A 26,742-nucleotide genomic window follows, 5' to 3' on the forward strand; every position below is an offset into this window, starting at 1 on the left:
ATAGTTTTCAGAGTGCGTAGGAAGTCTGGCTCCGTTTCTTGTTTTGGCATCTTTTTTCTTCCTTTCTTTCTTGTCATATCACACCTCAAAGCGGCTTGAGGTTCCCCCGACGGATTAAGTACACTTAAACAGGACTTCCCCTCTGCGAAAGAAGATGGAAATAGCGCGACTTTTATCATAGGAGTTCCAGTTTCTTGGAGGCGCCGCATACGTCGTCAGAAGGAGAGCAGGAGTTTTGTTTCTGGGACGTTGCTGGATTTTAGGTTGTGGGGTGACACTCTGCATCTCGTCTTCCAGCTCGCACGGAGCTATGATGATGATGATGATGATGAGTCTCCTGCTGGCATCAAACCTACAACCTTCCAGTCGCAACACGGTGTCTCCAGCCAATAGACACCGAGTCCTCCCACACTGAGTCCTCCCTCTAAAACAACCTGTTTTCACATTCACACTACATGGATAAAAGAACATTTCACCGGCGCGTGGATTCGTCGTAGAACTTCATAACTTTTGTGTCGATGACGACAGGTTAAGCCGATTAGTGTCATGACTTTATTCGTCTTTAAAAGCCCTCAGTTTATATGTTCCGAGGCTTTTCGTGCCTTTTGACACGTCTTTACTACGATTTGAGGCACTTAAAAGAGTTTCAGCCTAAATCTCGCCGGCTCTCATGGGACTGAGGCATTCGTCGCGGTGTTTGCTGCTACGGCGGAAGATGGCGGAGGCGGACAGCACGGAGGTAGGGGACCTTGTGGTGTCCTGTACTCGGTTTCTCTCAGATTTCTCTCTCTCTCTCTTTTTTTTTTTTTTTTTTTTTTTTTTTTAATATACATGTAGTGACAACGTTTTCAGAATTATGTGCATTTTTAGTTTCGGCATTCAGTAATGTACGGCTACATCACTGACTCTGGGGTGATTTTTTTTTTTTTTTTTTTAGTGTCCTGCAGATGTTGGCGGAGTCTGCAAGTATATCCGTAGACTCGTGTAATAGCAACGGTAGTGAGCGACGTAGAGTGCAGAGAATCCCTTTGCTTTTGGGCGATGATCCGGGGTGCATGTCCGCTGTCCTTGGTGCTGAAACGGAACCTGCGTCTTTAACCGGCTTGTCCTAGTGGTGTGCAGAATTAGATCGCAGCCATTGCATTTCTAGCACTTTCATACACGAGATATCGCTAGAAAAATATATATATATATTTTAACGTGCGTTTTTAAAAGAGGGCTTAATGTGCACAACACTGTCTAGATGTAGCACAGGTGGGACAAAATAATAGTATATAGGGAGCCAAAACTGTGGAAATAATGCTAAAAAATTGATATGGCCACATATACTTGTGCTAAAAATTGATTATTTTTTTTTATCTCGGACTTCCCAGCTTGTATTCTGTTTCATTCATCCCTCATATCGACTTTTTTTTTTATCTCCCCCTGCAGTATAGTGCCAAATGTTTCCAGAAATAAACGAGGAATATATTGTACATAGCAGTTAAAAAAAATAGAAAAGAAAAGAATCATCAGTGGACATAATGATGGGCAAACCCAAACACAATAATCTACCGAGTGCAGCTAAGCAAGATTATTTTAGTCTTTTGTCCTTTATTTTTTGTTCCCTTTCACTTTTTGTCCTTGAACTCTGTCAGTTGGGAAATCCCAATCCACAGCAGCTTTAGGATCTTCTACTATTCTGGCATCTTTTGCCACTTTCAGTACGTTTAGTGTATTTATTTTGAGAGACTTCCATATGCTGAGTTTATCTTAGTATAATGCAATATAAAGATGTATACCATGCAATGTACTTTTCACTACAGAAACAGTCGCAGTTACTGCTGGATAGGAATATTTGTGAAAACACTTAAGTTCCCACCAGAATCGGTAAAATAAATGAATAAAAACTAAAAAAAAAAAAGTCAGTTAAAATATTTGCCAGTGATGCAGGAAAAAAAAAATCCTCTAAGATAGCCACCACTGCTACAGTTCATGGTGCTGAGTTTCCTTCAGAGCCTTCATTATGTCTACATATTTACAGAACCTCTCTGCTCGCTCTCATAATGTTCCTGCAGCTGCTGTCCCTTGATCGATCTAACATCTAAATTCTGACAGAAACCTGGCCGAGCTCATTTCATTCTATTTCTTCGCTCACAGCGGCAACAGCCTGTCAGGTCCCCGCTTTCCCAGTCCGCACAGCCCTCCCCTCTGCCGAAACCAGTGCCTACAACCCATCATGTGCCCTGCATTCCTCACACGCCTCATGTAGCAGCGCTCGCCACCTGTCCTGGACGAGGCAAGATTGCCAAGTTCGTAAGCCCGGAGGAAATGACATCAAGGGACTACTACTTTGACTCCTACGCCCACTTTGGCATCCACGAGGTACGCAGACCAGGCCGACAGCAGGAAGCATGGTCTGATTAGAGCAGAAGAATGACACCAGATGCTTCCTGTTAAACTTTGCCAACAAGTTTCATCCCTTAGAATCTGATTCTCTGACAGTGGGATATGTCAAAAAACAAAACAAAACAAAACAAAAAAAAAAAACAAAAAACATAATTTTACTGCTTCCATGAAAAGACAGGTTTTACTTCATGCCTTTCACAGAGACTTGGAAAAAGTTTTCATTCTTTTGGACACTTTCAACATTGTGTGTTTGGCTATACAAGTAAAAAAACTTTAGTTTATTTCACTGGGACAAACATGAAGCAGGGCATAATTGCAAAGTGGAGGGAATTGAAGCATAAATCTGAAAAGTGTCCAAAACTAACATTACCTTAAAACAATCATCCCTATCTGGGAGCAAGGCGGTGGCAGCGTCATCCTGTTGGAATGCAATGAAGGCTCCTTCCAGAGTATAGATATTCTGTGTCTAGAAAACAAACGACTGCATTTTGTCTGCAGAAAACCTTGAGTTTGGCAGTTGCCAAATGACACTGGGAGTTCAAACCTTTTATGACTTCTGTAAGCAGAAAATCAAACACCAACTGCCTGATTCACCCGCAAAAATGCACTTCATAACCTCATAATCCAAAACGTTATCTTAAATCCGACAGAAATCTACAACAGCGCACCTGTATATCCACCAGCTGCCGAGGTATATGCATTAGTGGTGACATGATGAGGAATATTGGAGGGCCGTTGAAATATCTGTCTTGATGGAGCATGTCTCGGTTCACAAAAAGAAAGGGCTTTTCCATTATTAACTAGCACGAAAGACCCCCAGAGGCTGCATAATAGTCCATTATCAGCACTCCATAAGTGAAAACTATCTCTGCCTGTCTCTCACAATAATCTGCAGTGCACTACAGGGGAAGTAGCCTAACTAATGACCTTGATGTGTGAGGGAAATATGGTGAGAAAGTTTGGGGACATATAGACCCCCGCCTCCCTTTTTCTTTTCTTTTTTTCTTTAAATGGTGTCCTTATTTAGCATGTGGGTCAGCTTTTTCGTGTGCTTGCAGACAAAGAGTGTGTCCTGATTAAAGAGTTCAAAGCAAGATAGGAAAGAAAGTGGGATCTGTGCATGAGCTTAGGGAGATAGACATCAGGCAGTCCCCAAAGGCTTTGTGTTGTACTCCTGTCTATTTCAAGACGCCCTGACTGTCACCAAGGCTTCTGGCCTGGATTCTGTTTGTTTGTCTGTCTCCACACACACATACAAGCAAATAATGTGCTTACATGCAAACTTGTGTCTGGTTTTGTAAGAATCAAGCTATTCCTTGAAGCGTGTCGTTGGTTCGGTGTTGTAAAGGCTGTTTGGGTAGTCAACATATGTTACTGTTCATATCATCATCTCCAACACAGGAGATGCTGAAGGACGAGGTGCGGACGCTGACCTACCGCAACGCCATGTACCACAACAAGCATGTGTTCAAGGATAAGATCGTCCTGGATGTTGGCAGCGGCACAGGGATCCTCTCCATGTTTGCTGCCAACGCCGGTGCCAAACACGTGTACGGGGTGAGGCGAATAGATCCACCTTACAGTCCACAAACAGATGCCGCAATCCAACACTTACCGCGTTTTTGGTAAATCCCGACAAGGAAGCACGAAACTCAAAACGGCTTCGGAAACTGTTATTGGCCATGATTCAAAGATCAGTCGTCCACATTACTGTGTAGACCCACATACTGTGTTAAATTAGAAGGATACACAATATCGTATACAAAAACAGGATATACTAGAATATTGTATACATTGTATCTGTTCAATTGCAGCTATTTAAATTAAGATTTTCATTTAGATTTCTCAATCAAATTTATTTGTACAGCAGCACACGTCAGCAACAAGGCAGTTCAAAGTGCTGTACATCATAAAAACAGAAAAATACAAAGTTATAAAACACATTTAAATAGCATGTGACATCATATATCTGAGGCTAAATATTAAGGGGAAGGTAAAAGACAAATTCTCGTCTAAATATAAAACGAGAATGCGAGAAAAAGTGTGCCATGCATTTTGGAGTCGTCTTAGAATGATCTAGTGCAGCAAACTGCCTTTAATTGTCCCATACACCATGCAGCGATTTCCAAAGCTTGGTTTTGTAACTTAACCAAGTTTTAAACATTTCTACAACTTAATCGCTGACCTGTCTGCTGTGTTCCTTGGCCTTCACGACGCTTTAAGCTCACAAAGTACCGACAGGGAGACGTTACTTAGTAATTATGAAGGAAAATGACGATGCTGAATTTGATTTTGGGTTGTCAAGAGTAAAAGGTCCCATTTATTTCTGTAATATGACAAAGTGGATATTTCTGCGAGACACTTTAGACGTATTTGCTAAAATGCAAAAAAAAAAAAAAAAAACTATTGGAAACTATTTAGAGAAAATAAACTGAATATCGCAACATCAATGTAAGAGTTTGTTTTCCTATGACCTGCTTTGCCGTTTTGTGAGTGAATCTTTCCCAATGCGAAGCACCGACTAAATGATCGCAGATGTTTATTATGGAGGGACTCTATCTGAGGCAGACGGTTAGGTACATTTTGTCAGGTTTGATTTATCAACTTCATTACGCTTAACGACGGTTACATCTTGTAGCAGACAGAATATTAGTTTTTAGATGGATTAGAGGAGTTTGATTAAATTCTGCCTTTCGGTATTACCGCAAGAGGTGCATGTAAGCGTCACTGTGCTGCTCCGACGTGACGAAATGTGGCGTCCTTCCTGGTGTTGCTATGGATGGATGCTGCCCAAATAAGAAGCAAGAACCATTCATATAAATGACAAAATATTAATGCAACTTAGCTCGCTTCAAAACAAATCTGTGGGGAATTGCTAAATTAAACCTTTTTATGTATTTTTTTTCTCCAGATTCAGTGCATTTTCTAGAAGTTTTAAGTGTCAAACACAATATGGTAAACAACAGTGAAGTAGAAGGAAATCTATGAATCCACTTCAATACATGTCTAGTTTTCTTTTGCTAAAAATGAAAATGGAGGAGTGCATTGTTTCTTTATATTGAGATCCCTCAATGAAATCCACTGCAACTAATTTGTCAGAAGCGATCTGGTAGATAAAATTTGTCTAAATTGGTTTGAAACGCACAGTTTTATTCATCTGTGTACCAATTTATACTTTATCAACCACTTCGAATTTGAATAAATAAACCAGAAGTTTGTGGATAGAATGTCTGCCGAATGCGATGGAGCTAGAGGGGTTCTGCAGAGAGCTCGGCGTCTCCCACGTGTGCATGTCTCATTAAAACCATATACCCACGCGTTGTGTAAACACTTCAAGAAACATTTGACAGCTTCAAGAACAGACTGTTGTTTTATGCCCAGTGTGTGATCTCGCACTTGTTCCTGCAGATCGAATGCTCAAGCATATCTGAATATTCAGAGAAGATTATCAAGTCCAATCACCTACACAACGGTGAGTCAAAGGTGATTTTCCATTTTCCAGTGCTTAGATACCCATCTGTTTGTGCCGCGGGACTGTGCAATGGCGTTGGGGGGGTTAGAAGGAGCGTGGAAAATCGTTTGCATATTTCCATCATTGCGGTCACGCTCGACAGTGTTAGTCACCGTTCTTGATGGCTAACTGGCAGTTTGTTTCCGTTGTCTGACAATCACGGTCTTTGGCATCAATCTTGGCTCCCTCAGAGGGGTTTATTTCCATTGTTAGCCCACCCTGTGCAACGCAGATGGTGGACTGGCAGGAGAAAGTGCAGTTTTGCACCTGAAATATTAAGCAAAAGTCAGTGAATGCTGTTTAATTGTGACATGTCAACTACTTTGCTTGTGAGATAAGGATATCGTTTTAAAAAAATTCTGAGGAAAAACAGTACCAACTCCTCTACTGCTAAGACTTGATAGCTATTTTATTACTTAATAAAAATTGCAAAAATATATGGTTTTATAAATATGTAACGCAAGAATCAAAGGCATGAGAAAACAAGACATTAAAACCATTTTACCCCGGGCTACAAACCCAGCACGAATCTCTCTTAATGTGCATTACGGGAATGAAGAAATGTGGAAGTAATTTGTCTCCTGCTGCCTTGTTTCTGTTCACGGTGCAGTCATTACCATCTTCAAGGGCAAGGTGGAGGAGGTGGAGCTCCCCGTGGAGAAGGTGGACATCATCGTCTCCGAGTGGATGGGTTACTGTCTCTTCTACGAGTCCATGCTCAACACCGTCATTTTCGCCAGGGACAAGTGGCTGGTACGACCGCAATCGTGGCGCATGCTTGACCGCGAGGCTTTGCATGTTGGCATGTTCGCCCGCGCGAACGGACAAACGAGGCCGTTGACACATAAAGAGACGAGACGGCGATTAAGTAGAGGGCTTTTGCCGTGTGGCGTGCGTGCCCAGGTGCCGAGGGTTATGCGTGAGTGGTTTTGTTGCCTGCCTCGGTAACAGCTGGAGGCCTTTAAAGCCGGTACATGTGATCCTAGATTACATGCCAGGTGTGCGAACAATGAAAATGATGGATGGCCTTTTGTGTTTGTTCTCTGGATACCTGAAGTCTGTCTTTTGTGCAGAAGCCCGGAGGCCTGATGTTCCCGGACCGAGCAGCTCTCTATGTGGTGGCCATTGAAGACAGGCAGTATAAGGATTTCAAGATTCATTGTAAGTAATTATTTAGGATTTGCTAACGGCCATGTGATTAATTCTCCCCGTTGCTATGCGAACGAATGACTTTGATGGAGGCGAAGTCAGTGCAGGAGGGAATTGTCTTCGCTTTAGAACTCTGAGACTCAATAAAGAAAAAAAATATTGGTCTCTTGGAGCCTATCTCGAGCTTAAACTATGTCAATATTACTTACATATTCTGTATTATCATCTGACAATAAATCAAACCTTAACTTCTCCTATTTAAAGTCTGTTAAGACTACCAAAATAATTTCTGTTTGCTAAATACCAGAACAAGATTTTACACGTAGTAAAATCATTTATAGGAAACGTCAGGAACCAGAACCTCTCTAATCTGCGTTTGCCCAGCCTTTCAAGTTGGGAGACACAAGTAGGATGTTTTTTCTTTTGAGCTTCAATCACCAACTTGAGGCACAGCTGTGGGTGTAGTTTCAGGCAAAGCCTCAAGCGCTTCCGTTTCTGTTGTGACACCATGAGAAAATCAAAAGCAATGCATTGGGAGCAGAACTGTGAACGTAGCTCGGGGTCATCCTGTGGTCAAGTGTCACACTCACCCGTTTAAACAAATATGCAAAAATACAATTGGAGTCAGAGTGCCAGCCACCTGGGGAGAAAAAAGATACACAAAACCTTTGACATTTCCATGGAAATTACCATGATAAAAGCTGATTCACACTTACATGTATGTAAATGTCTGACTTTGAAAAACATAATAATTTTTTCTGGCATTTGGCAAAAAGCTGAAGCTTTGGCATTCGTAAATTTAAGGTAGAATATTTTATCCTCTTAAAAATGTAAATACGCACTCGTGACAAAAGATAAAACATAAACAAAATGTTAATTAGTATTTGAATCAGTTTAAGTGGTTTTCATTTTGTCTTTGTTGCACACATAACTTCTATTTCATGGCATTCATGTTCTAATCCACACTTAAAACATTTGCTGCCAAGGGTGAACACAAAATATGTCCCAGGGTGTGCAGCAATTAGCGTGGCTCAGTGTAGCAAGTAAACGGGGAAAAAATGTGAAGGAAAGGAACAGGTTTGTATTTTAGTATTTGGCGGAGTGCATCATAGTGAAACTATGAGAAAATACGATGTTGGAGCTCCAGGTTAACTCGTCCCTTTGCTAGCTCCTGCCTCCATTTCTTGTGTTGAAAATCACTCCTTCCTGTTTTAATTTAAGGCACCTTCACAACTCAGACTCAACTAGAACAGGAGTGTTCTATTGTTGTTGTTGTTTTTCAGCGTGACTGAAATTAGGTCCCGTCTTTTTATGTAGCAAATAATCGTACAGGCGTCTATTCAGAACAGATCGCCTGAGGTTCTACGGAGCAAAACAAGGCCACCGTGAGGATTGCAGAGGACAAAGTACTTTCACCTAGAAACGTAGGGTTTAAGTCCCACAAGAAGTGTCCTGTTTTTAGTGTCCACTACGCTACGGGTGTGTAGGAAGCTGTTAAGGACGTAGCGAATAATATAGGACAGCCATGTTTCTCACATGAACATGTGATGAACCCCATTTACACTAATAAAAAGCCAAAAAGTTCATTTTATACATCTTTCTTTTTTTTTTTTTTCAAAACATGAAACTGAGATTAGTTACACCCACAAATATGCAGTTCAGTAAAAATGTTTTGGGAAAATTAGAATATTGGATGTAAACAGTCTGTGGCTCTGCTTGATAAGGAAAATCAAGTTGCTACGTAGTAGCCTTTAGCTCTACTACATAGTTGGCTCTTGTGTTTCTCGTCTTCCTTTGCTACGACTTGTCATTTGGCCAACTAAGCAAAGTTATACAATGGTTCTTAAAGCTGGTATTTGTACCTTTTGGTTATGTGAGCAGGAGTCAAAGTCCTTCAATGGAAATTAAATCCGAATTACCCTGATTCCCGATCCCTTTTCATAATCTGAGAATCCGGGTGTCGAGGTTTCATTAACCGCAAGCCATTAACGGAAGTAAACATTTAAAATACATAATTTCCACCGAATGAATCGCATTTTGAATTACATTGTTGAAATGAACAAACAGATATTGATTGCATTGGCAAATTCATGCCGCCTGGGGTTAGCTAAAAGAAGAAATCCTTTTGGAGATTAGTCCTCAGTGTCCCGCAGAGCGCCCACCCTCTGAATGTGCTCAAATAGCTGCCGCAGTCAGAGGTCCGGGCTTAAACCTGTGGTCAAGATCAAAGCGCTCATTTTAAAAAGGTGCCACGCAATCTGGCGTCGACGCTGGATGACTCCTGCCGAGTTCTCCATCCGCCGCACAGGTGGCCCACTTTTATTACATCTAAAAACATCAAAAAAATCGAGGCGCAGTCGTTTCACGCAAATCCCAAAAGAATAGAGAAAGCTTCAGATTGTTATTTTTAGTAGCTTACGCGTTGGTGTTGCGTTCCTCAGCCACACGTTCTCAGCGTCTGGCCTCCTGACAAAATGAGGTGGAGTGGAGGGACAGAGGGACTGGAGGAGGGAAAGGTTGTTTGGTGTATTTTCAGTCCAAATTAAAATAAAAAAACAAGGCTGCCAGACATACTGGAGGAGGCTGGAGTTTATTTTAATGATGTTTTTTTTTTCTTTCTTTCTTCACTCTGAGCTTAGATAGACACAAAAACTGATCTGGGCTGAAAGGCTTAGAGCAGGAACCAGTAGAACTAAGCAATACAAGCATGCATTGAACGTGCAAAAAAATTATAAATAATAATAAAATGCATCCTTTGGAAATGTGTGTAAAAAAAAAAATTTTATTATTTTTTTATGCAGGGTGGGAAAACGTGTATGGGTTTGACATGAGCTGCATTCGCAACGTGGCCATCAAAGAGCCTCTGGTGGATGTGGTCGATCCAAAGCAGGTGGTGACTAACGCCTGTCTCATAAAGGTAGGTGTGTCTATGCAACGCTTCCCAGAAAGAGTCGCTGGGCATATTGTTTAGTCTTTCAAGTCAAATTCTGTCACACGTTGACAAAAAAAACAACAACACACAAACACACACACACACACAAACCCCCCCCCAACTATTATTCTGGCACACATCCAGGTGGTATCTTTTATGTGCTCAAATTCTGGAAATTCACCGACAGATATCACTTCCAGCATCTCTGAGCGCCTGCCGTCTGCCGAGGCTATTTTCTAGTACATAATGGAGCTTTCTGGCAAGTTGTAATAGACTGCAGGTCTGTTTCCTTCCTCCAGGATACAACGCTGGCTTGTCTTTCATCTCCCAAATGAAGAGAAGATGAGAGCATTCAGAGAGATTGATAGTTTTTTTGTTGTTGTTTGTCCACTATAGCTTCTATCAAAGCTTCCTCTTTTATTGCCTTCTTTCATCTGCTTTGCACCATCTATTTTTTTTTCTTCTTCTTCGATTTGGATTATCCAGTGCTTTTGTCTTCTTAGCCTCTCTGTCTTGCTTCTCACTTGCTCCTCCAACACTGTCTTTATTTTTAAAAACTCATGTTACAGATCAACATGAGGCGAAAAGAAAACGGCATTATTTTTTTTTTTTTATGTCAAACAAAGTATCTTTAACTCTGATGCTCCCAAATAAAATCTGAGGTAAGGAATTATTAGAAGTCCGTCAGTTATGATTAGCATAAATCGGGCTGTTCTGTAAAGGCCTCAGAGATTTGTCAGAGAACAAAGCATCATGCAGACCAAGAATCATCTCAGACGACTCGGGGAATAAAGTTTCGAAGAAGTCTAAAGCTAGATTAAGTCACAAAACAGTACACTGAGCCTCAAACATCTCACAAAGTACCGTTCAGTCCTTCATTTGAATAGTGATATCTCTGGAGGAGATACACAGAGGTCAGCAATTAGTTGCGCACCACGCAAAGTTGACTCTTATTGAAGAGTGGTTCAATGAAAGCAATGTAAGAAAGAAAACTTAAAAGAAATGCTCTTTAAAGTTTCCCAAAAGCAATTTTGAGGACAACATTTACACTGCTGTGTGTGGCAGAAAACTAAGAAAGAGTCCATCATCCTGAATACGTCGTCTCTAGAAAGTATTCATGCGAGTTAAGTTGCATAAATACAAGACTTGACCGGTGCTGGTCACAGATGCCGTCTATCCAGTCTGAGTGAGTGTACATTATTTTTTGCAAAAAGTGGCTGGCCTTTTAATTGTAAAGGTTGTGTGACAAAAGACTGCGTCAGCAGCAAAAAGAGGTTCCATAAAGTGTTGACTCCAAGGATGGAGAGGGAGAAAAGCACAGTATATACGCACCCACTTTACAGACATTTCCTCGTCAACGATTTTGAAAACCACTTCTGCTTCACAGAGTTTGAGTTGGCCCGCCACTTTTATTCCCAATTAAACAGTTGAAGCGTGCGGTTTAACGTGACGAAAATGCGGAGAAGTTTAAGTGGTATGAATACTTTTGCAGAGCCCCATGCGTGTAAATCCAGAGCTCAGCTGCACATCTCCCTCCCATCTCACACTATCCTAATTTGTGCCGTCAGTCATTCTTCACAGGCTTAAATTACAAAGTCACTCCCATGTTTTTTTTTTTCCTCACCTCCCCCATTTTACTGCATAAAGATACGGTCCTGGTATTACTGGAGAGGACAAAGGTGTTAAATCACAATCTGTCATGCTGATGTAAAGCTGCTTGGGCGGAATGAACAGGTCTCAGTGTAAAAAAAAAATCACGTAACTCATTATCTGCCATGCAAAGGAGGGACGTCAACTGCTCTCTCTCTATTTCGGGGCCCCGCTGAGATGGTGCAGCAGGTTGCTGAAAAGTCCAAGATGTCTCTGAGGCAACGCCAGCCACAAGGCAGGACTTGAATATAACACACACAGCCCCAGAAAACCTCCCTTCCAAGAGGACTCAAGGGAGGACGCCCACACAGCATGTGTAGTGCGAACATGCTTGATAATCCAGCCGTGATTCAACCTGTGGGCTTTTCGCGCGCAACAAATTCGCACATGAACCAAAAATCGTGGTGAATGTCGACGCAGCTCTGGCACGTTCACGCGCGCCGCATGTGCGAGGGAGGCGGCGCAGCGCTGGCGTCTTGCGTCCCACTTGCTCCAGCATCGACCGAATCGGTCGAAAACGACGGGGGCAGGCAGTTTATTTATTATTATTATTTTTTTAATACTGCAAATATGGTTTCTGTGTGTGTTTTCAAGGAGGTGGACATCTACACTGTGAAGCCGGAGGACCTGTCCTTCACCTCGGCTTTCTGCCTGCAGATCCAGCGCAACGATTACGTTCACGCTTTGGTCACTTATTTCAATATGGAGTTCACCAAATGTCACAAAAAGACGGGCTTCTCCACCGGTGAGACTGGAACAAACTCGTTCCAATATGCATTTGTCATGTTGGAAATAAAGATGTCATAAAATCTGAAGTCTTCACATGTTAAATACTATATAAGATCAAATTGGCTTGACTAGTTTTAGCCCCACCCACTGATTTTTATGGAGCAATATCTATAGAGCTGGTTAAAAACTCTGATTATTTGAACACACATTTAAGTAATTTTACACTAAACTGTGGAACCTAAAATTATGCGAGAAACAATTATTGCGCCATTAATTTAACTATTACTTTATTTGAACAAAAAAAAAAAATGCATATTTTATTTTATTTTTTCTCATCAAATGAATTCACTCAAATTAAACACTGGAATTTTCAAAAAAAAAATGTAATGTGAGATTATGTGGCAAAATAAAAACACATCCTTAACATACGTTTAATTGCCAAATATCGACTGATTTTTTTTTTTTCTTTTTAAACCAAAAACTAAATTCGAAGATACAAGGGCATTTAAGTACCATTGGCTAAATTACGCCAACAAGTTCCTCCACTTCACCAAACCTCCTTTAAAAAAAATAACACAAAGGGAACTTGCATCATCTTCCAAACATGTGTTGATGACAGAAACCCCTGGTTTTCAGCTTTACGCGTACTCCTACATGCTACCTGGTGACAATACCTTCAGCAGGTTTCGCCAGAAATCATCAACCTGTTACTTGCACGTTCCGAACCACCGCCTTGCAGCAGTTTCGCTAATCGCTTCACCTTCCCCGCTTCCTGGCCACGCTCTGCTGAAGTTACGCAAATCAAACTAGTGTTTGCTGCCGGCGGAATCACCACTCGACTCTGCGTAAGCCGTTATGTAAGCCTGTTTTAATACATTCACGTACCAGTTGCTTACATAATGTCGTGTAGAGGAGGTTCTATGTTTGGCTGTGTCTGTTGGGGCCGAGGCAGAGCATCACTGAAGGAGTTCTCTCCTCTCCACCTTTATGTTTCTCCCACTGGGTGAGTGGATGTCAGCCAGTATGTTTTAAAAAAAGAAAAGAAAAATTTCCATGTATACAGGCCCAAGGCAGTTTAGAGCTCACCAGAACCGGTGTGCAATTTCTTCGTACCCTTACTTCCCTCAAGACAATATCCCCCTCTCGGTCTTCCTTGCCTTCTTTCAATAAGTTAACCAGTCAAATTTCTTTCCCCTGTTTTCTTTCCTCATTTCATTTTTTTTTTTTTCTGAGTTACATTTTTTCCCTTTTCTTCCTCAGCTCCAGATGCTCCCAGCACACACTGGAAGCAGACTGTGTTTTATTTAGAGGACTACTTAACTGTCAAGAAAGGAGAAGAGATATTTGGCAGCATCACCGTTAGACCCAATGAAAAGAACGTGGTAAGACTCAAAAGCGCTGATGTTACTCAGGTCCTTATAGAACGCTACAATAATTTACATACAATTATATAGAACTGATTATGTGTGGAGTAGAAGAACTTGAAGTATTTGCTTTTCGCCTCTAGAGATTTAATATTTCTTAGCTCAAGCTCAGTCGGATGGGATTAAAGGTCTATTCCAAACAATTTCGCTACAGATTCTCATTTGTATTCATGTCTGGACTTTGATTGGGCCCTTCTAAAGCTCTGATGTTTCACAGTGTGCAGACTTTAAAAGTGTTTTTTTTTAAGCTTTACCCATCTTGTTAACTCTGACAATATATAAATGTATATATATATATTCCAGGCCAATGTCTTTTAATTAATGGCTTGAACAATTTTATGTTGTGTTAATTGAAAAATGAATGAGTCTAGATGTCATTTAGCTCATTGCATTTGAGTCAGCTTCTATGCTTTTACTCATGTGTGTGTGTGTGTGTGTGTGTGTGGGAGTTTTGCTTTGTCTTCAAGTAATTTCACTTCACATTTTTTTGCAGCGCGACCTGGAGTTCACCCTTGAGCTAGATTTTAAAGGACAACTATGTGAAGCTGCCATTTCTCACGACTATAAAATGCGCTAGCAGCAAGCAGAGGCACCGGCGCAGGTCCCCCCCTCCCCCCCCCCGGACACAGCTGGAGGACGAAGGCTGTCCAGGAAGCGGTCCAGCTGATCAGGGTGGGAGGCAAACGGGTATCTTTACTGGATGCCGTCAAGTCTGCATGGAAGCGATGCAATCAGGATGAGCGTCGAATCTTCTCGCAGCAATAGTGTCGTCACAGATAGAGCCGGTCAGAAGTTTACATACGGCCGTTGCCTATACAGATCCTTTGTTTGAATAATTTGAAATATCTGAAAAACAACAAATAAAAGCTGGGTCTACTCTTTCCGGTAAGAAAATTGTTGAAATATTCAGACAAAGTGATGCCACGAGCTTGTCGATGTTCACCATAGTGGAGTTGCTGTTTCTCTGCAACTTGTGATGACACATGTATCCAAATGATGGACGTGTGTTTGAACCCGCATGTATAATTTTGACCCAGCGCAAATCTAAACTTGTGGACCAAATTTTTATTGTTTAAAAACGACAACAACAAAAAAATGTCGATCTAGCTATCCTCGACACAACCTGTGGTGCTTTTAACATGATTCGTTAAAAGCGCCAAATGAGCATGACATTAATTCGAAAGATAAGCGTATGTAAACTTCTGACAGCAATCGTAAAAATAATGCAACCCCATTGTTGAATGTAACGGCGTACAAAAAACATGACTTTTGCCTCGTTCTTAAGAGATTCTTTGATTTATTTTTTTTTTTTTTAATGAGACAAAAAGCTTTGGAATGATTATTTACCGTGTGCAAATTGGAAACGTCAAACGTGATTTCAGAATCTAACAGGATCTTACCGTATAAAGCAGTCTCTAGGTTTATACGGTAGGTTTATATCTGTGGTTTCAGATAATAATAATAAAAGCAAGTAATTTAAACTCAAAGCAAATGTTTAAATCAAGATCAATGGATTGTAACAATGACTGGGAAATGATATGCTTACTGGCCCCTTTATCCTCAAGTCGACGTCACCACATATTTAGTTCATTAAAAACTAACATGAGATGTTGCATTGTCAAAAATAGTAATAATGTCAAATTGAACGTAAGACTAAAACTGGAAAAAAAAAAAGTAAAATCCAGAAATTTGTGCCTGTGTAGAAAGTTTTTACCTTTTTTAAATTATTATTTTTAAATGCCATAACCTTAGGTGTGATTTGTAAACGAGGAGACTGGATTTGCATGGGACTCCACAGACAGGCTCTGTTGTTGTTTTGCATAGAAAGTAAGATGAGTCATCATTTCCTGTTTGTGGTTTTTGGGTTGTGGAGTGAGGGGCGGCGGGGGCATGGGGGAGCAGGCGTTGGCCATCAATTCCAGAGATATAGAAAATGCTGCTTCACACATTTCTTTTATTGTCACCAACTCAGAACAAAATGTGTTTAGGCTTCAGAAAAAAAAAACCCCCGCAGGAAAATGTCTAAGACAACAAAGAAACACTGATGCAATATGTCTTGGGTCATTCTTTTGAAAAATAGGAAGACCCACGAAAATTGAATAAGACACAACGTTGGATGTGATGATGAATAAAATGTGAAATAAAATAAAATGTGTGCGGTTTCTCTTTCCGTTTTCTCCCACTATTTTTTTTATTTTTATTTTTTTCAGCAGAAGATGCATCAAAAAGAGAACATATCATTAATAAAGGTTTTCAGGGTGATTTTTTTTTTTTATCACACATATTACCAACTAATTTACAATTAGATACTTTCTAAATCTCAGACATTGCACTATTGTGATTAACATGTTTTTTAACGTGTTATTTACATGTTTTTCATTAAGGTAGACACTCTTGGAGCTTCAGTATTTCACCAGTTTTTTCTTCAAGAAATACAGTTCTTCACACCTACATTTTTATGTTTTTTTTTCTCGCTGAAATAAAAATAGTTTTTTTGAAAGAAACCCTTTTAAAGTGAGGTTTCTACAGCAGTTCAACATCTAATTTACTCTTTTTTTTTTTTTTGCTTTTGTGCAACTGTCAGAATCTGATGTAGGACTCTGTAAATTGCTGCTGTCAGAAATTCAATCTGTCCTTGTTTTTGCAAGGATGGGTGTCTTCACTTGCAGCAGGCTTTCTTCTTAATGGGCTGAGCACTGAGGCTGACTGTTGTGTCTCTTACCGTGTCCTCCTGCTCCATTAAAATCCTAAAAACACACAGAGCAGGAAGAGAGAATGAGTCAACAGTGCCATATCACCCCCATTTTCACTCCAGCTTCTCCTGAGCAACTGGATTTATCACTAAGGTGTTTCAAAGTCACTGTCTTACCTGGCCAGGTGAGTCAGGGACTCGGTCACATTTTTGCCGGTGTAGGTGCTGACCTCAAAGAACATCACCTTGTTTTCCTAATAAAGATGAGCAAAAAAAAAAAAAAAAGGATGTGAAACCATGTGACGTGTGTTTCTTTTTCCACATAGAGACAAAGCAGAATTTTATTACACTGTTTCTTTACAAGTAAGAAGAAGAAGTTAGAACGTGTATTATCCTGGAGGCACATGTAAACTTACAGAAGCTAGTTGCTCTGCATCTTTAAAAGACACCTCCCTCTCTCTTGTCATGTCCATTTTGTTGCCCAGCAGGAGAATGGGGATGCTCTCACCTGCTGCCTCCTGGGAAAATAAAAAAAAAAAGGGCGCCACTAGCTTACGCACTGCATTTCTGTGAGATGGACTAGATTTAATCAAAGCTTGAGGTGGAAGCAGCAGTGTCCCAACCACTGGCCTTGAGGACCACCACCTTCCCCCTACGATTCCCTCCCAGACCGAATCCATAGGAAGTTGGTGAGGCTGTTTGAAAATGTTGAAAATAATGCCAGCATGTGTTTTAAGCAGCTGACTGAATTCGGGCTGCAGGAGCAGACAGCATGAGTAAATAACTGCTGCTAGCATTTGATAAGCTTGCTACAATGTAACATTTTGCACAATATGTACTTTAATTCAATTTGATTAAAATACATGTAATAACAGTAAATAACATTATTCTAACTATAGCGTTCTCTGTTTTAAGTAACTTAATTGGGCCAAAAAAAAAAATATTGTTTTTAAATATTAATCTTGGTGGTTATCAGACCACAAGAATCCCCTTTTTTCCACATCAGAATATAAACAAATAAATTTGTTATAGATTGGGTTATGAGGACACAAGAATAGCTTTGATGGTGCTCAGATCTTTTAAGTAAAAGATTAATGAGCAAGTTTGTGTTGTATGGTGAGAAACAATAATTTAAGGGCTACTCACTCCCATTTGGTTATAAATACCTAAAAATTTCCAAAATGACAGACTTTTTTTTGCTTGTTTGTTTGTTTCAAAGCTATAGTGAATATAGTGAATGTACTTTAAAGAACTTCAACATGTGAAGTCTTTTTTTTTATTTTTTCTGGACATTTTTTGAAGTCCTAAATTTATTTTAAATTCAACAAAGTCCAATGCTTTCGCGGGTTTTCCTGACTTATCGTTCATGTTTAGGCCCCTGGAGTAAGCACAGTAAACCATGTGTCCTAAAAGTCATTGAGAAATAGAAAGAAGAACAAACGTAGACCTGAAAACAACTTGGAACAGCCGGTTGCATAAAGCTTCCCGGGTTAAATTCCCCACCTGGACATTCAGGAGCCAGGGTTTGACAGCTGCGAAGCTCTCCGCCACCGTGACATCATACAGTAACACCACACCATCGGCCTTGCGAAAGAACTGCTTGGTCATGCTGCGGAACCTGGGTAAAGGTTGGAGCAAACTAGGTTGGATATAAAACACGGCGCTTGACGTTTACACCGAAAATCTACAGTGTCTCACAATCATTTGCTTGGGGGATGCAGCCGTTCATTAGTAGCACTATTAGCATTTAAGTTAACTAGCTGATGGTTTAAGCGTCTGTGACAGATCTTGCAATACTTCTGCATCTGAAAATGAACTCACCTCTCCTGTCCTGCAGTGTCCCAAAGCTGCATTGCTATTTGCATATTGTCCAGTGTCAACGTCTTCACGCTGTAGTCGATGCCTAGTGAGAAAAAGCTTTAGCATGTATTCCATATTAAAATATTACACTGATGTACCAGTTACATAAGAGAGCACGCAGTGCTGACCGCACTTATTGGCACGGCTAGTTGAAGAGTAAAGCAGTAAAACATATTCATCTCCTATTGCAGCAGCTTAATCTCACACTGAAAATCTTCAGTAAAATACAATTTTTTTTACACTTCCAATTATGTTAGAGGAGGAAAAACAAAAATCATACTAACATTGTTTTTTTGTACCAGCTGGGAAATAAAAAATTGATCATCTTGCTGTATATTTCACAGGTCCCTTTTGATGATAGATCAGAATTTAGTCTTACCTATAACGACATGATTTGTTTTGGATCACAGCATCACAGATCCCCACAATACCAGAAAGTCAGAAATATCTGCCTTTCCACGTATTTATCTTTTGTTTACTGTTAGATCAATGTCTGATCTGATAAAAAAAAAAAAACAACAACCTTTTATCATTTAGATGGGTTTATTTTAGAATTTCTGATCACCTATAAAAAGTATTTTAAAAAAGGCCACAATTACCTCGATATAAAGGACTGATTGGGATACCAACAACTAAGAAAGAAAAAAAAAAGCAAATAAAACAATTTGAATGTGTAAACGATTGACTGACTGTAAAGTGTAAATTGCTTTGGAGTCCTCAGACTTGGAAAAAGCACTATACAAATGCAGGCCATGTGCAGCATGGAGTTATTTTGTGTTTTTTTTTTTTGTTTTTTTTTTAAACAAGGGATGCTAAGAAATGTGAGCAGCATTGCATATGCTTTGATTTACAAAAGATTCTTTTCAAGAACGGCCACCAGAGGACCTTCGAGTGACTTGTACCAGAGAAAAGAGAGGGAATGAGGATAACTGAGGGTGAAGGATGAAAGCAGGCTTAAAAAAATTCACAAGGAGTCACTTAATCTCCTGTACAATGTGAGTCGGGGCTCTAAGACAGGCAGTGTGACTTCATAAGCCCTTCCATGTGATACTTATTCACCCTCAGATCTTCTTTGTTAACGTCTATAAGCACACGACTTCTGTTTGTTTCATGGTCGCAGCATTAATGTCTTTCTTCTCACCCACAGTAGCCGTTGTGGACGGGTGGAAACGGCCCTCACAAAAGGAGCGCAGCAAGGACGTCTTGCCTACACTGGAGTTCCCGACCAGGACGACCTTAAACAGACGATCCGGGGCAAACACGGCGCTTTCCTTTGCTTTCTGGGGATAAGAAAAATGTGTTGTATTTGTTGCGCAAACTAAAACTCGTAATGACTCGTTTGAGACAAACTGAAGCAGTAGACTCACTGGTTTGGCCTCCTTCCCGACAGGCTGGCATCGTGGAGACACTGGAGTCTTCTTCACTTGGGATTTTTTAGTAGAAGAAGATCCGGTAGGAACAGTGGCGAGTCTCGAAAGAGGCGTCGCACTGAGATCAGGACTTGTGACAGCACTGGTTTCAGCCTCGCTATGAGCTTCCTCTTCATAATCATCTTCTTCCTCCCTGAGCTGGTGCAGTAACGGCTGGGGTCCGCCTTGAAGAAGGTGCGGCAGGTGGTCTTCCTCAATCGAGATGACCCTGCGAAGCGGCCAGCCGTCTGTCGGCTCACCGAGCACGTCCTCGTCCTCTTCACTCGTCTTCCTCTCGGACTCTCCTCTGTTTGAGCTCTCTCTGGTTTTCGCCACCACTTTCCTGTCGGCGGCGTTTTCAGCCGACGTCCTTCTGGGCTTTGGCTTCACGTCTTGTTCTCTGGCTGGGCCTGGGCTGACGATACCGTTGGCTAAGGTCGAGGCTTTCTTCGCAGCAGGTCGCTGCCGACGTGCAGCGGTGCGGGCGGTCGACGCTGCGGGGGCGTCGTCGTCTTCACTACAGGAGGAGGAAGCAACAAACACGATTTGAAGGTGCTTTATGGGCAAGGCCTCCAGAGACTGGAAGGACCCTTCCACCAGCAGAGGGTCTCTTTAGGAACAGAGGAGAAACAGAAGACACACTGAGATGACTGGCACAGATATCTGCAGGCCAAAATCCCTAGAATGCTTCTGATCTGCATATTGAAAAAAATGTTTTATCTAAACTGATCAAACCAGTTTTCCTCTGTTTTTCCTCACTTTTACAGAGCATCCCCAACTACAAACTCACACTACACAAGAACAAACTTCAATCTTTTTATTGTCATGTGTAATTTTAAAGGAGAAGGAAAATGTAATGTGAACGTGTAAAATGTACTTTGTCATGGTTTCCCCACACACGACCCCAGTAATTGAAAATCAGGTTTGTGCATGTAATGCAACAAAAATGTGGAAATGTTTCACGTTTTGCAAGTTCTGCATGAATATTTATTTATTTTTTTTTACTTCATAAAATTCTGTATATTCTTATGTTATAAGAATATAACATAACATCTTAGGTGTTTTCTCACAGTAGTAAATATGACGACAAATGAATTACCTTTTTGCTGGTTGACTTTCATCATCAAATAAGTCAGCGAGGCCCTCCATCTGCTTCTGCTTTTTTCTGAGTGAGGTTCGTGGCTTTATTTTTTAAATAAACACAACAGGTTACGTAAGTTTATCTTCAATCAGTGTGGTTTTGCAAATATATTGATAAAGAACTTACAACGGCGCAGAATATGTCTCGCTCATCCTTCAAGTGTTTGTTCACCTCTCTGGAACGAACATGGTTGCTTTTATCTAGTCAAGTCTCATACATTTAAAGGAAAGAGACCAAGAGCCGGATTTGGGGAAACCGCCGGTCTCACCTGAGGAGGTCAAGCTGCTTCATGAGGCACTGCTTCTCCCTCTGGAGGCCCTCGGTTATTCTGTACATTTCCCTTAAACGGGACGAACATCACCACAGACTTCTCAGTCAGAAAGAAAATAAATCAAACCAACAACGAGAGTTCAACCTTGGAGAATAAAGAGTTTCTACCTACATCTCTTTCTCCTGATGCAGCCTGGCCGCCTGCTCCTGCAGCAGAGCCAGGTGCTCCTGAGCCAGAGAGAGCTCCAGGCTGGTGCTCTCCAGCGCCCTGGACAGCTCCTCGTTGGTCGTTTTCAGCTTGACATTCTCCACGTGGCTCTCCTGCCTCTCGCTATTCAGCTCATGGCACTGGAGCTCTAACTGCCAAAAAAAAAAAGAAAAAAAAAGAAAGTGTTTTTGTTTTTCCTAATTACCCAGACAAGTATCTGCAGCTAAACATGGAGCATAGATATGGTTTTGTCTGCCTTTTGCTTTTAAATGCAGAATAATATTTAAATTGTATTTATCAAAGACCAATTCTTGATTTGTATGCCATTTCGGTTCAGCAGGCTACCTATGTAATTGAACCAGAACAAAGAAAGAGTCAAATCCTGAGTCAGTCAATTATCCTAGAGCATGGCAGAGTTCGTAGGACACAGCAGGAGAGATCTCAAACAGCTTTCTGCGGCTAATGTTTTCCTATCAATTAAGAACAAAACCCTTTGAATAAGTCCAATGACATCACAGTCCTGGCAGCGGTCCCATCTGAAGGTGCCACAATTAGAGCAAATGTGGAGAAACGGCCACAACTGCTTGCCAACAGGAGGCATTTTCCTTTTATTGTGGCAGCAGCTGTGTTTATTATGAAATAAGACGCAGTCTCCGGTCCTCCAGGTGTCCAGCACTGTAACTAGGCTTGCCGGGGATTAACGTGCAAGGTGCAGCGTGCATCGACGTACCCGTTTCTGTTTCTGGAAGAGCTGCTCCAGCTCTCGCTCTTTGGAGAACAGCTGGTGCTCCAGCTCCTGGCTGCGCACCTGAAGGCGCTCCGAGTCCTGCAGGTCGGATTAGAAACGCTCGGAGGTCACAAGTAGGTAAAAGCTAAACATAAAAAACCCAACCTCAAAGATATGCGCCAATAATTTTTTTTTTTTTTTTTTAATTGATTTTTGTATCCATTTTCAAATTCAGGAAGATGATGATTTTGAAAATCTCTTACAAGGATCACAAATAGTCTTCATATTAGTTGGAGATACTTCTTTAAAGAAAAAAAAAAACCTAAAGTTTATAAAAACAAGGTATGCTGAACAGGAAATCATTTCTCCATTTTTTTTTTTCATGCTACCAACAGAGAAGCAGGTTTGAAAGTTTATTCCTCTGTATTTGAGCTCCTGCACCTGCAGCACAAGTCGATCCTTTTCATTTTTGATCTGCGCCTCCATCTCTTCGTACAAGTGGCGGATCTCGCTGTCATGCGTCGCCGTCTTCCTGGAATGAAGAGATAACTATAGTCATTTTGATTGCATCACAAAAAACAACAACAAAAAAAAAACAGACCGCTCTCTAGTCTCTGCTTGATGGGTATTAATAATTATGTCGACACACTTACAGACTGATTTACAGAAATTTGCGCCCCTTTGGGGAAAAAAAAACAAAACAAAAAAAAAACCTCGACTCTAAACAGCTAATTAGCAAAGTGTAAAGGAGAAAAGCTGCAGTGTACCATCTGGTGCCATGAGAAATTCTATACACAGTTGATGCTGGCTCTGTTTGGAAAAACAACTGCAATTTTACATAATCCCCCTACTCACCCAGAGAACATTTTGTTCTGCTAAACAGAGGAGGGAAGGAGAGAACAGAGCGATTATTATTTTGTTTTCACTACACGATCAGGAATACCAATGCTTTCTTGCACTACCATCAGTCATAAATCGATTGTAGGTGAATTGACACAGATATGGAATTACTTGTAAACCCAAACTAATAATCAGTGGATTTTAAATGAGAGGGAAGTAAAAAAAAGTGTTCCTTTCCCTTCAATTTCCTTGAAAAAGCCTCGTATAAAAAAAAAAGAAAGAAAAAAAAAAAGGATTTTCTTACCTCTGTAAGGCACTTTCCATCTCCTTCTTTTCCTGATGGGCCTCTTTGATTTGGTATGTTACCCTGGCCAGAAATTCCTCAAAGTTGGACAGAAGGTGAGGCTCGTCTCGCCTGAGCTGGGCCCAAAGGTTGCGCACCTCACCTGGACTGGGGAGCAGGGATTTGCTAAATGCATTTGGACGATGATGGGCTTTGTTAATAAATGCAAAGCGGCAACAAGACAAAGGCGGACAAAGCTTACTCCTCGAACACATTGCTGGCTCCGAGACTTTCCAGCAGCATGCAGAAGTGCCTCTCTTCTTCGTCCTCTACCCCCGACAGCCTGGCTTCCCACTGACTCTGGTAAAGAGCCTCCTTAGCCTTCAGGACGGGCCCCGGGGCCTGAGTTTGGTCATCTGTGACAGAGATTCTCCGACCGTGCAGGAACTGACCTGAAAAGTACACCCAAACAAGTTTCAAAGTTTGAACGCACCGGGATGCACTCCAGTATGCGAGTGTGTGGGTGATCCATTTCTGAAACGCGTCCTTCGGGGATCTGCTGTTGAAGATCTGCGGATCGTTCCAAACTTCTCTGGTGTAAAAGCCGATTGTCATTCAGTTTCAGGGTTTAACTGAATCGGGTTCACCACGGCTTATTTAAAATCCACTCTCCCCACACATCTCCACGCTTCAACACCCTCCTAATGGCTTTCAAACATATGCTTTGCTGGATTGAGTTCACGCTTTTTAAACACATTCTGAACTCCAGAATGAACAGACAATCCAACATAACATTTTCGGGCCATTTTCACTTGCGGGCAGCGCAGTTTTTCCTTTGCCCCTCTGTAAACAATTACACGCCTCAAAACAAACAAACAAACAAACAAACAAACAAAAAAAACACTAATGAATTTTTATGCATATTTCCCATAAAAACAACAGTAAGAGACACATTTCGTTGCTCGATGTCAACTTGGCAGTAAGGTTTATTCATCTCCTTCAGCTCTGATAGGACTCTAAGCTGTGAATGCCAAACAGGATCTCTCTGAAGCAGAAAGGAAGTTTGTTGAAGGAGAGGAAACGTACCGAATCTGGAGGAAAAGGCCTCCAGCGTGAGGTAACCGGCACGGTCCGTATCCAGGGAGTCAAACACATCCTGGAGCTCCTCGGCAGATAGGGGCAGCTCTCTGTGGAGCCTCTGTTGGGAGAACAATGTAAACAGACGGGACTTTTAAAATGCTGGAGGTGAGCTCTACCAGAAACTGTTCCTTCCTGAGGATGTTGTAAAGTGACATTAGAGGCATTTCAATCTGTTCCCAGGGACTTTCGACGCTTGAAGATCCAGGCAGAATCGCCTGAGAACGCAGCTCTTTCACAGCTATTCTAGGTAATGTTCCTGCGTCTTCGTTAAGGTAGGTGTGTGAGTGAGCTTTATGATGCGCATAAAGCTTTTCGCCGGTGGTACTCCTCCAGCACTTCTACGGCTGTTTGGGTGCACTGAGAGGGCAACGTGTTCCCCCTCAATCATTATAAATGGGGAAAAAAAAAAAAGAATCCAGAACACAGCCAGATGGGGTGCCACCGAGTGTTTCCTGTTCGTTATTCGCCATTATTAATGCCAATGAGGAGACTAAATTGTGTCGCCGATAAAAGCGTGAACGCATCACCTATTGTTCATCTCAGCAGAGCTTTAAAGGCATCCACAGATTGTTCACATTTTGGTTTTTTCATCCTAGAGAAACAATCTTTCCAACGATTTGTGTTCACACCCCTCAAACCTTCTTCACATCGTCGTGTCGCGGCTACAAACTTCAGTGTATTGTATTCTGAGGTTTTAAGTGACGGACATGCACAAAGTGGAAGACGGATTGGAAAATCGTGTTACAAATGAAAACTTTAAGTGTTTTCATCTCCACTTTCTGCTCCCCCCCAACTCCACTAAATAACCAATTGACTTCAGAAGTTCCATATTCACCAAAAAGACTCAAGTTGGGTGCATTTTAAACTCAGCATTAAAAATCCTATTTACAGGAGACACACCAAACAAAAATGGTAAAGGAGTACGAATACTTACCCAGATATTGTCATTATAATCGATTTGCTAACTAACTTCTGATAGACTTTATCTGTATATTTTTTTTTAAAGAGATTTAACTTTTTTACGTTCGCAGAAACACACCCTCATATCGGTGCGGGTGATGAAGCCTTTCCCCTCCACGTCGCAGGTCTGAAAGAACTCCTTGGTCTTATCCAGCAGGGCGATGTGACCCCACTCCGACCCTCTCCGTCCACAGCCGTTCACCCCGACTTCTTCTTCCTCCTCCATGCCCGCCACTCTTCAACGACACGTGTGGGGAAACGGCATTCACCTCTGGCGGTCGTTTGGGAAAAAGAAAGAAATCTTCACTTCACTGGCTCTCTCTCACACCCGCACTCCCACCCCCCACCTCCCAAGCCTTTTACAGTCACCATGATCTTGGAGGTAAAATGCAGCACCAGAATGATGAGCCTGGAGACAAGCTGTGAATGTGCTCCAAAACTAGGAAAGGGTTCTGTATTAAAAGAAAAGAAAAAGAAGTTAGATTTCATGCTTCGTTTTTGCCTTGCAATGTCTTAAGGTGTTAAGAAAGATGGACTTTTTGTGAAGGAATGTGGTTACATAATCATGCAGCTATACTGTAGTTCCTTTTTTTTTTTCCTTCAGCACAAGAAACGAGCAGCTCAGAGGCACATAAATGTGGTGTGAAGGATCGTATTAGTTCCCCACCACACAGAACACAAGACAGGATAATGCCTGTAAAACTGTGGTGCCGATTTCTCAACAGGTGTTGCATCTCTGCTTTCAAGCGGCCATTTTGGTTTGCAAAGTTGTTCAGTTCAGGTTGGGAGTGTAGTCTCACTTATTCTGAATCATGTAAAGTTCATAAAATCAACATGAAGCGTGCACTTTGATTTATTTGAGAAAAATGTGGCTTTTTGGAGAGATGTTCAGCTTCACAGAAAATTGGAACAATGCAAAAACCAAAAGAATAAAAATAAGAGTCCCTGCACACGCAAAATTTACCCTAAATTTCTTGAATTTAATGTTTCCAACCCTCAACATCATAGGCAGTTATTTATTCTCACACTTTCAAGATGGAACTCTGTCAGACAAACTCCAAAAAAAGAAAAAAATGTCTTACCTTTCTCGACTTGTTAGCGCAGAAGTCTGTCTCTAATCTTCATATCAACAAAGCGTTGAGCGTGCTCTGCATTTAGGAAGTCCTGTCTTACGGGGAGGACTGCTCAACAAGTCATTCTGCAACCATGTGATGTCATGAGGAAGCAGCCCGAGGCTTTTCGGCCTGCGTGCACATACAGAGCGGGGCGCAGGTTTAACTCTAGTTTCTGTAGGCTGAGAGCATTTAATCTGGTTGATGACAGCAAATTAAAATCACGGCTGCTTGAATGTTAATGATTTAACTCGCAGTGGAAAAGTAAAACCACTCGCCAACGGTCAACTGAGGAGTTGACTGTTGGTGTGTTGTTG

General features: G+C 41.3%; 2 protein-coding genes across 9 annotated transcripts; one reads left to right on the forward strand and one right to left on the reverse strand.

Annotated features, from left to right (window-relative positions):
- The first annotated feature begins 45 nt into the window (after positions 1–45).
- Positions 46–15,786, forward strand: prmt8b (protein arginine methyltransferase 8b). Of its 2 annotated transcripts, none has more exons than XM_007564031.2 (10): positions 46–739; positions 2,140–2,364; positions 3,790–3,945; positions 5,797–5,860; positions 6,510–6,652; positions 6,973–7,060; positions 9,850–9,965; positions 12,225–12,375; positions 13,620–13,741; positions 14,277–15,786. In XM_007564031.2, exons 1-10 carry the CDS (start codon positions 671–673, stop codon positions 14,358–14,360), a joined length of 1,218 nt encoding a protein of 405 aa, XP_007564093.1. In that variant the 5' UTR covers positions 46–670; the 3' UTR covers positions 14,361–15,786. The 2 variants fall into 2 exon arrangements, with proteins under 2 accessions (XP_007564093.1, XP_016532838.1); XM_016677352.1 differs by lacking the exon at positions 46–739 and adding an exon at positions 1,509–1,637.
- On the reverse strand, positions 15,099–26,709 carry cracr2ab (calcium release activated channel regulator 2Ab). Of its 7 annotated transcripts, none has more exons than XM_016677342.1 (18): positions 26,396–26,709; positions 25,683–25,765; positions 25,393–25,584; positions 24,300–24,411; positions 23,476–23,665; positions 23,235–23,399; positions 22,532–22,622; positions 22,094–22,189; positions 21,328–21,515; positions 21,154–21,225; positions 21,012–21,060; positions 20,844–20,926; positions 19,477–20,354; positions 18,297–18,378; positions 17,979–18,093; positions 16,892–16,993; positions 16,653–16,729; positions 15,099–16,530 (listed from the first exon to the last, which is right to left on the reverse strand). In XM_016677342.1, exons 3-18 carry the CDS (start codon positions 25,537–25,539, stop codon positions 16,443–16,445), a joined length of 2,535 nt encoding a protein of 844 aa, XP_016532828.1. In that variant the 5' UTR covers positions 25,540–25,584; positions 25,683–25,765; positions 26,396–26,709; the 3' UTR covers positions 15,099–16,442. The 7 variants fall into 7 exon arrangements, with proteins under 7 accessions (XP_016532828.1, XP_016532834.1, XP_016532832.1 ...); XM_016677348.1 differs by having other exon boundaries at positions 19,477–19,615; positions 19,703–20,261; positions 23,235–23,381; positions 25,393–25,765; XM_016677346.1 differs by having other exon boundaries at positions 19,477–19,615; positions 19,703–20,354; positions 23,235–23,381; positions 25,393–25,765.
- Between the last annotated feature and the right edge of the window lie 33 nt (positions 26,710–26,742).

Source organism: Poecilia formosa, unplaced genomic scaffold (assembly GCF_000485575.1).
Source record: "Poecilia formosa unplaced genomic scaffold, Poecilia_formosa-5.1.2 Scaffold154, whole genome shotgun sequence".
Classification (NCBI taxonomy): Eukaryota; Metazoa; Chordata; class Actinopteri; order Cyprinodontiformes; family Poeciliidae; genus Poecilia; species Poecilia formosa.

Bases quoted from the DNA above. Each gene is read 5' to 3' on its own strand.
- prmt8b (XM_016677352.1), top strand. From the start codon at position 1,524: ATGATGGGCAAACCCAAACACAATAATCTACCGAGTGCAGCTAAGCAA. The intron at 7,061-9,849 runs GTAAGTAATTAT...TTTTTTATGCAG, and splicing joins TAAGGATTTCAAGATTCATT to GGTGGGAAAACGTGTATGGG. The intron at 13,742-14,276 runs GTAAGACTCAAA...ATTTTTTTGCAG, and splicing joins GACCCAATGAAAAGAACGTG to CGCGACCTGGAGTTCACCCT.
- cracr2ab (XM_016677342.1), bottom strand. From the start codon at position 25,539: ATGGAGGAGGAAGAAGAAGTCGGGGTGAACGGCTGTGGACGGAGAGGG. The intron at 18,379-19,476 runs GTGAGAAGAAAG...TTTTCTCACTAG, and splicing joins GTCCACAACGGCTACTGTGG to GCATCGACTACAGCGTGAAG. The intron at 18,094-18,296 runs GTGAGTTCATTT...ACCTTTACCCAG, and splicing joins GACACTGCAGGACAGGAGAG to GTTCCGCAGCATGACCAAGC.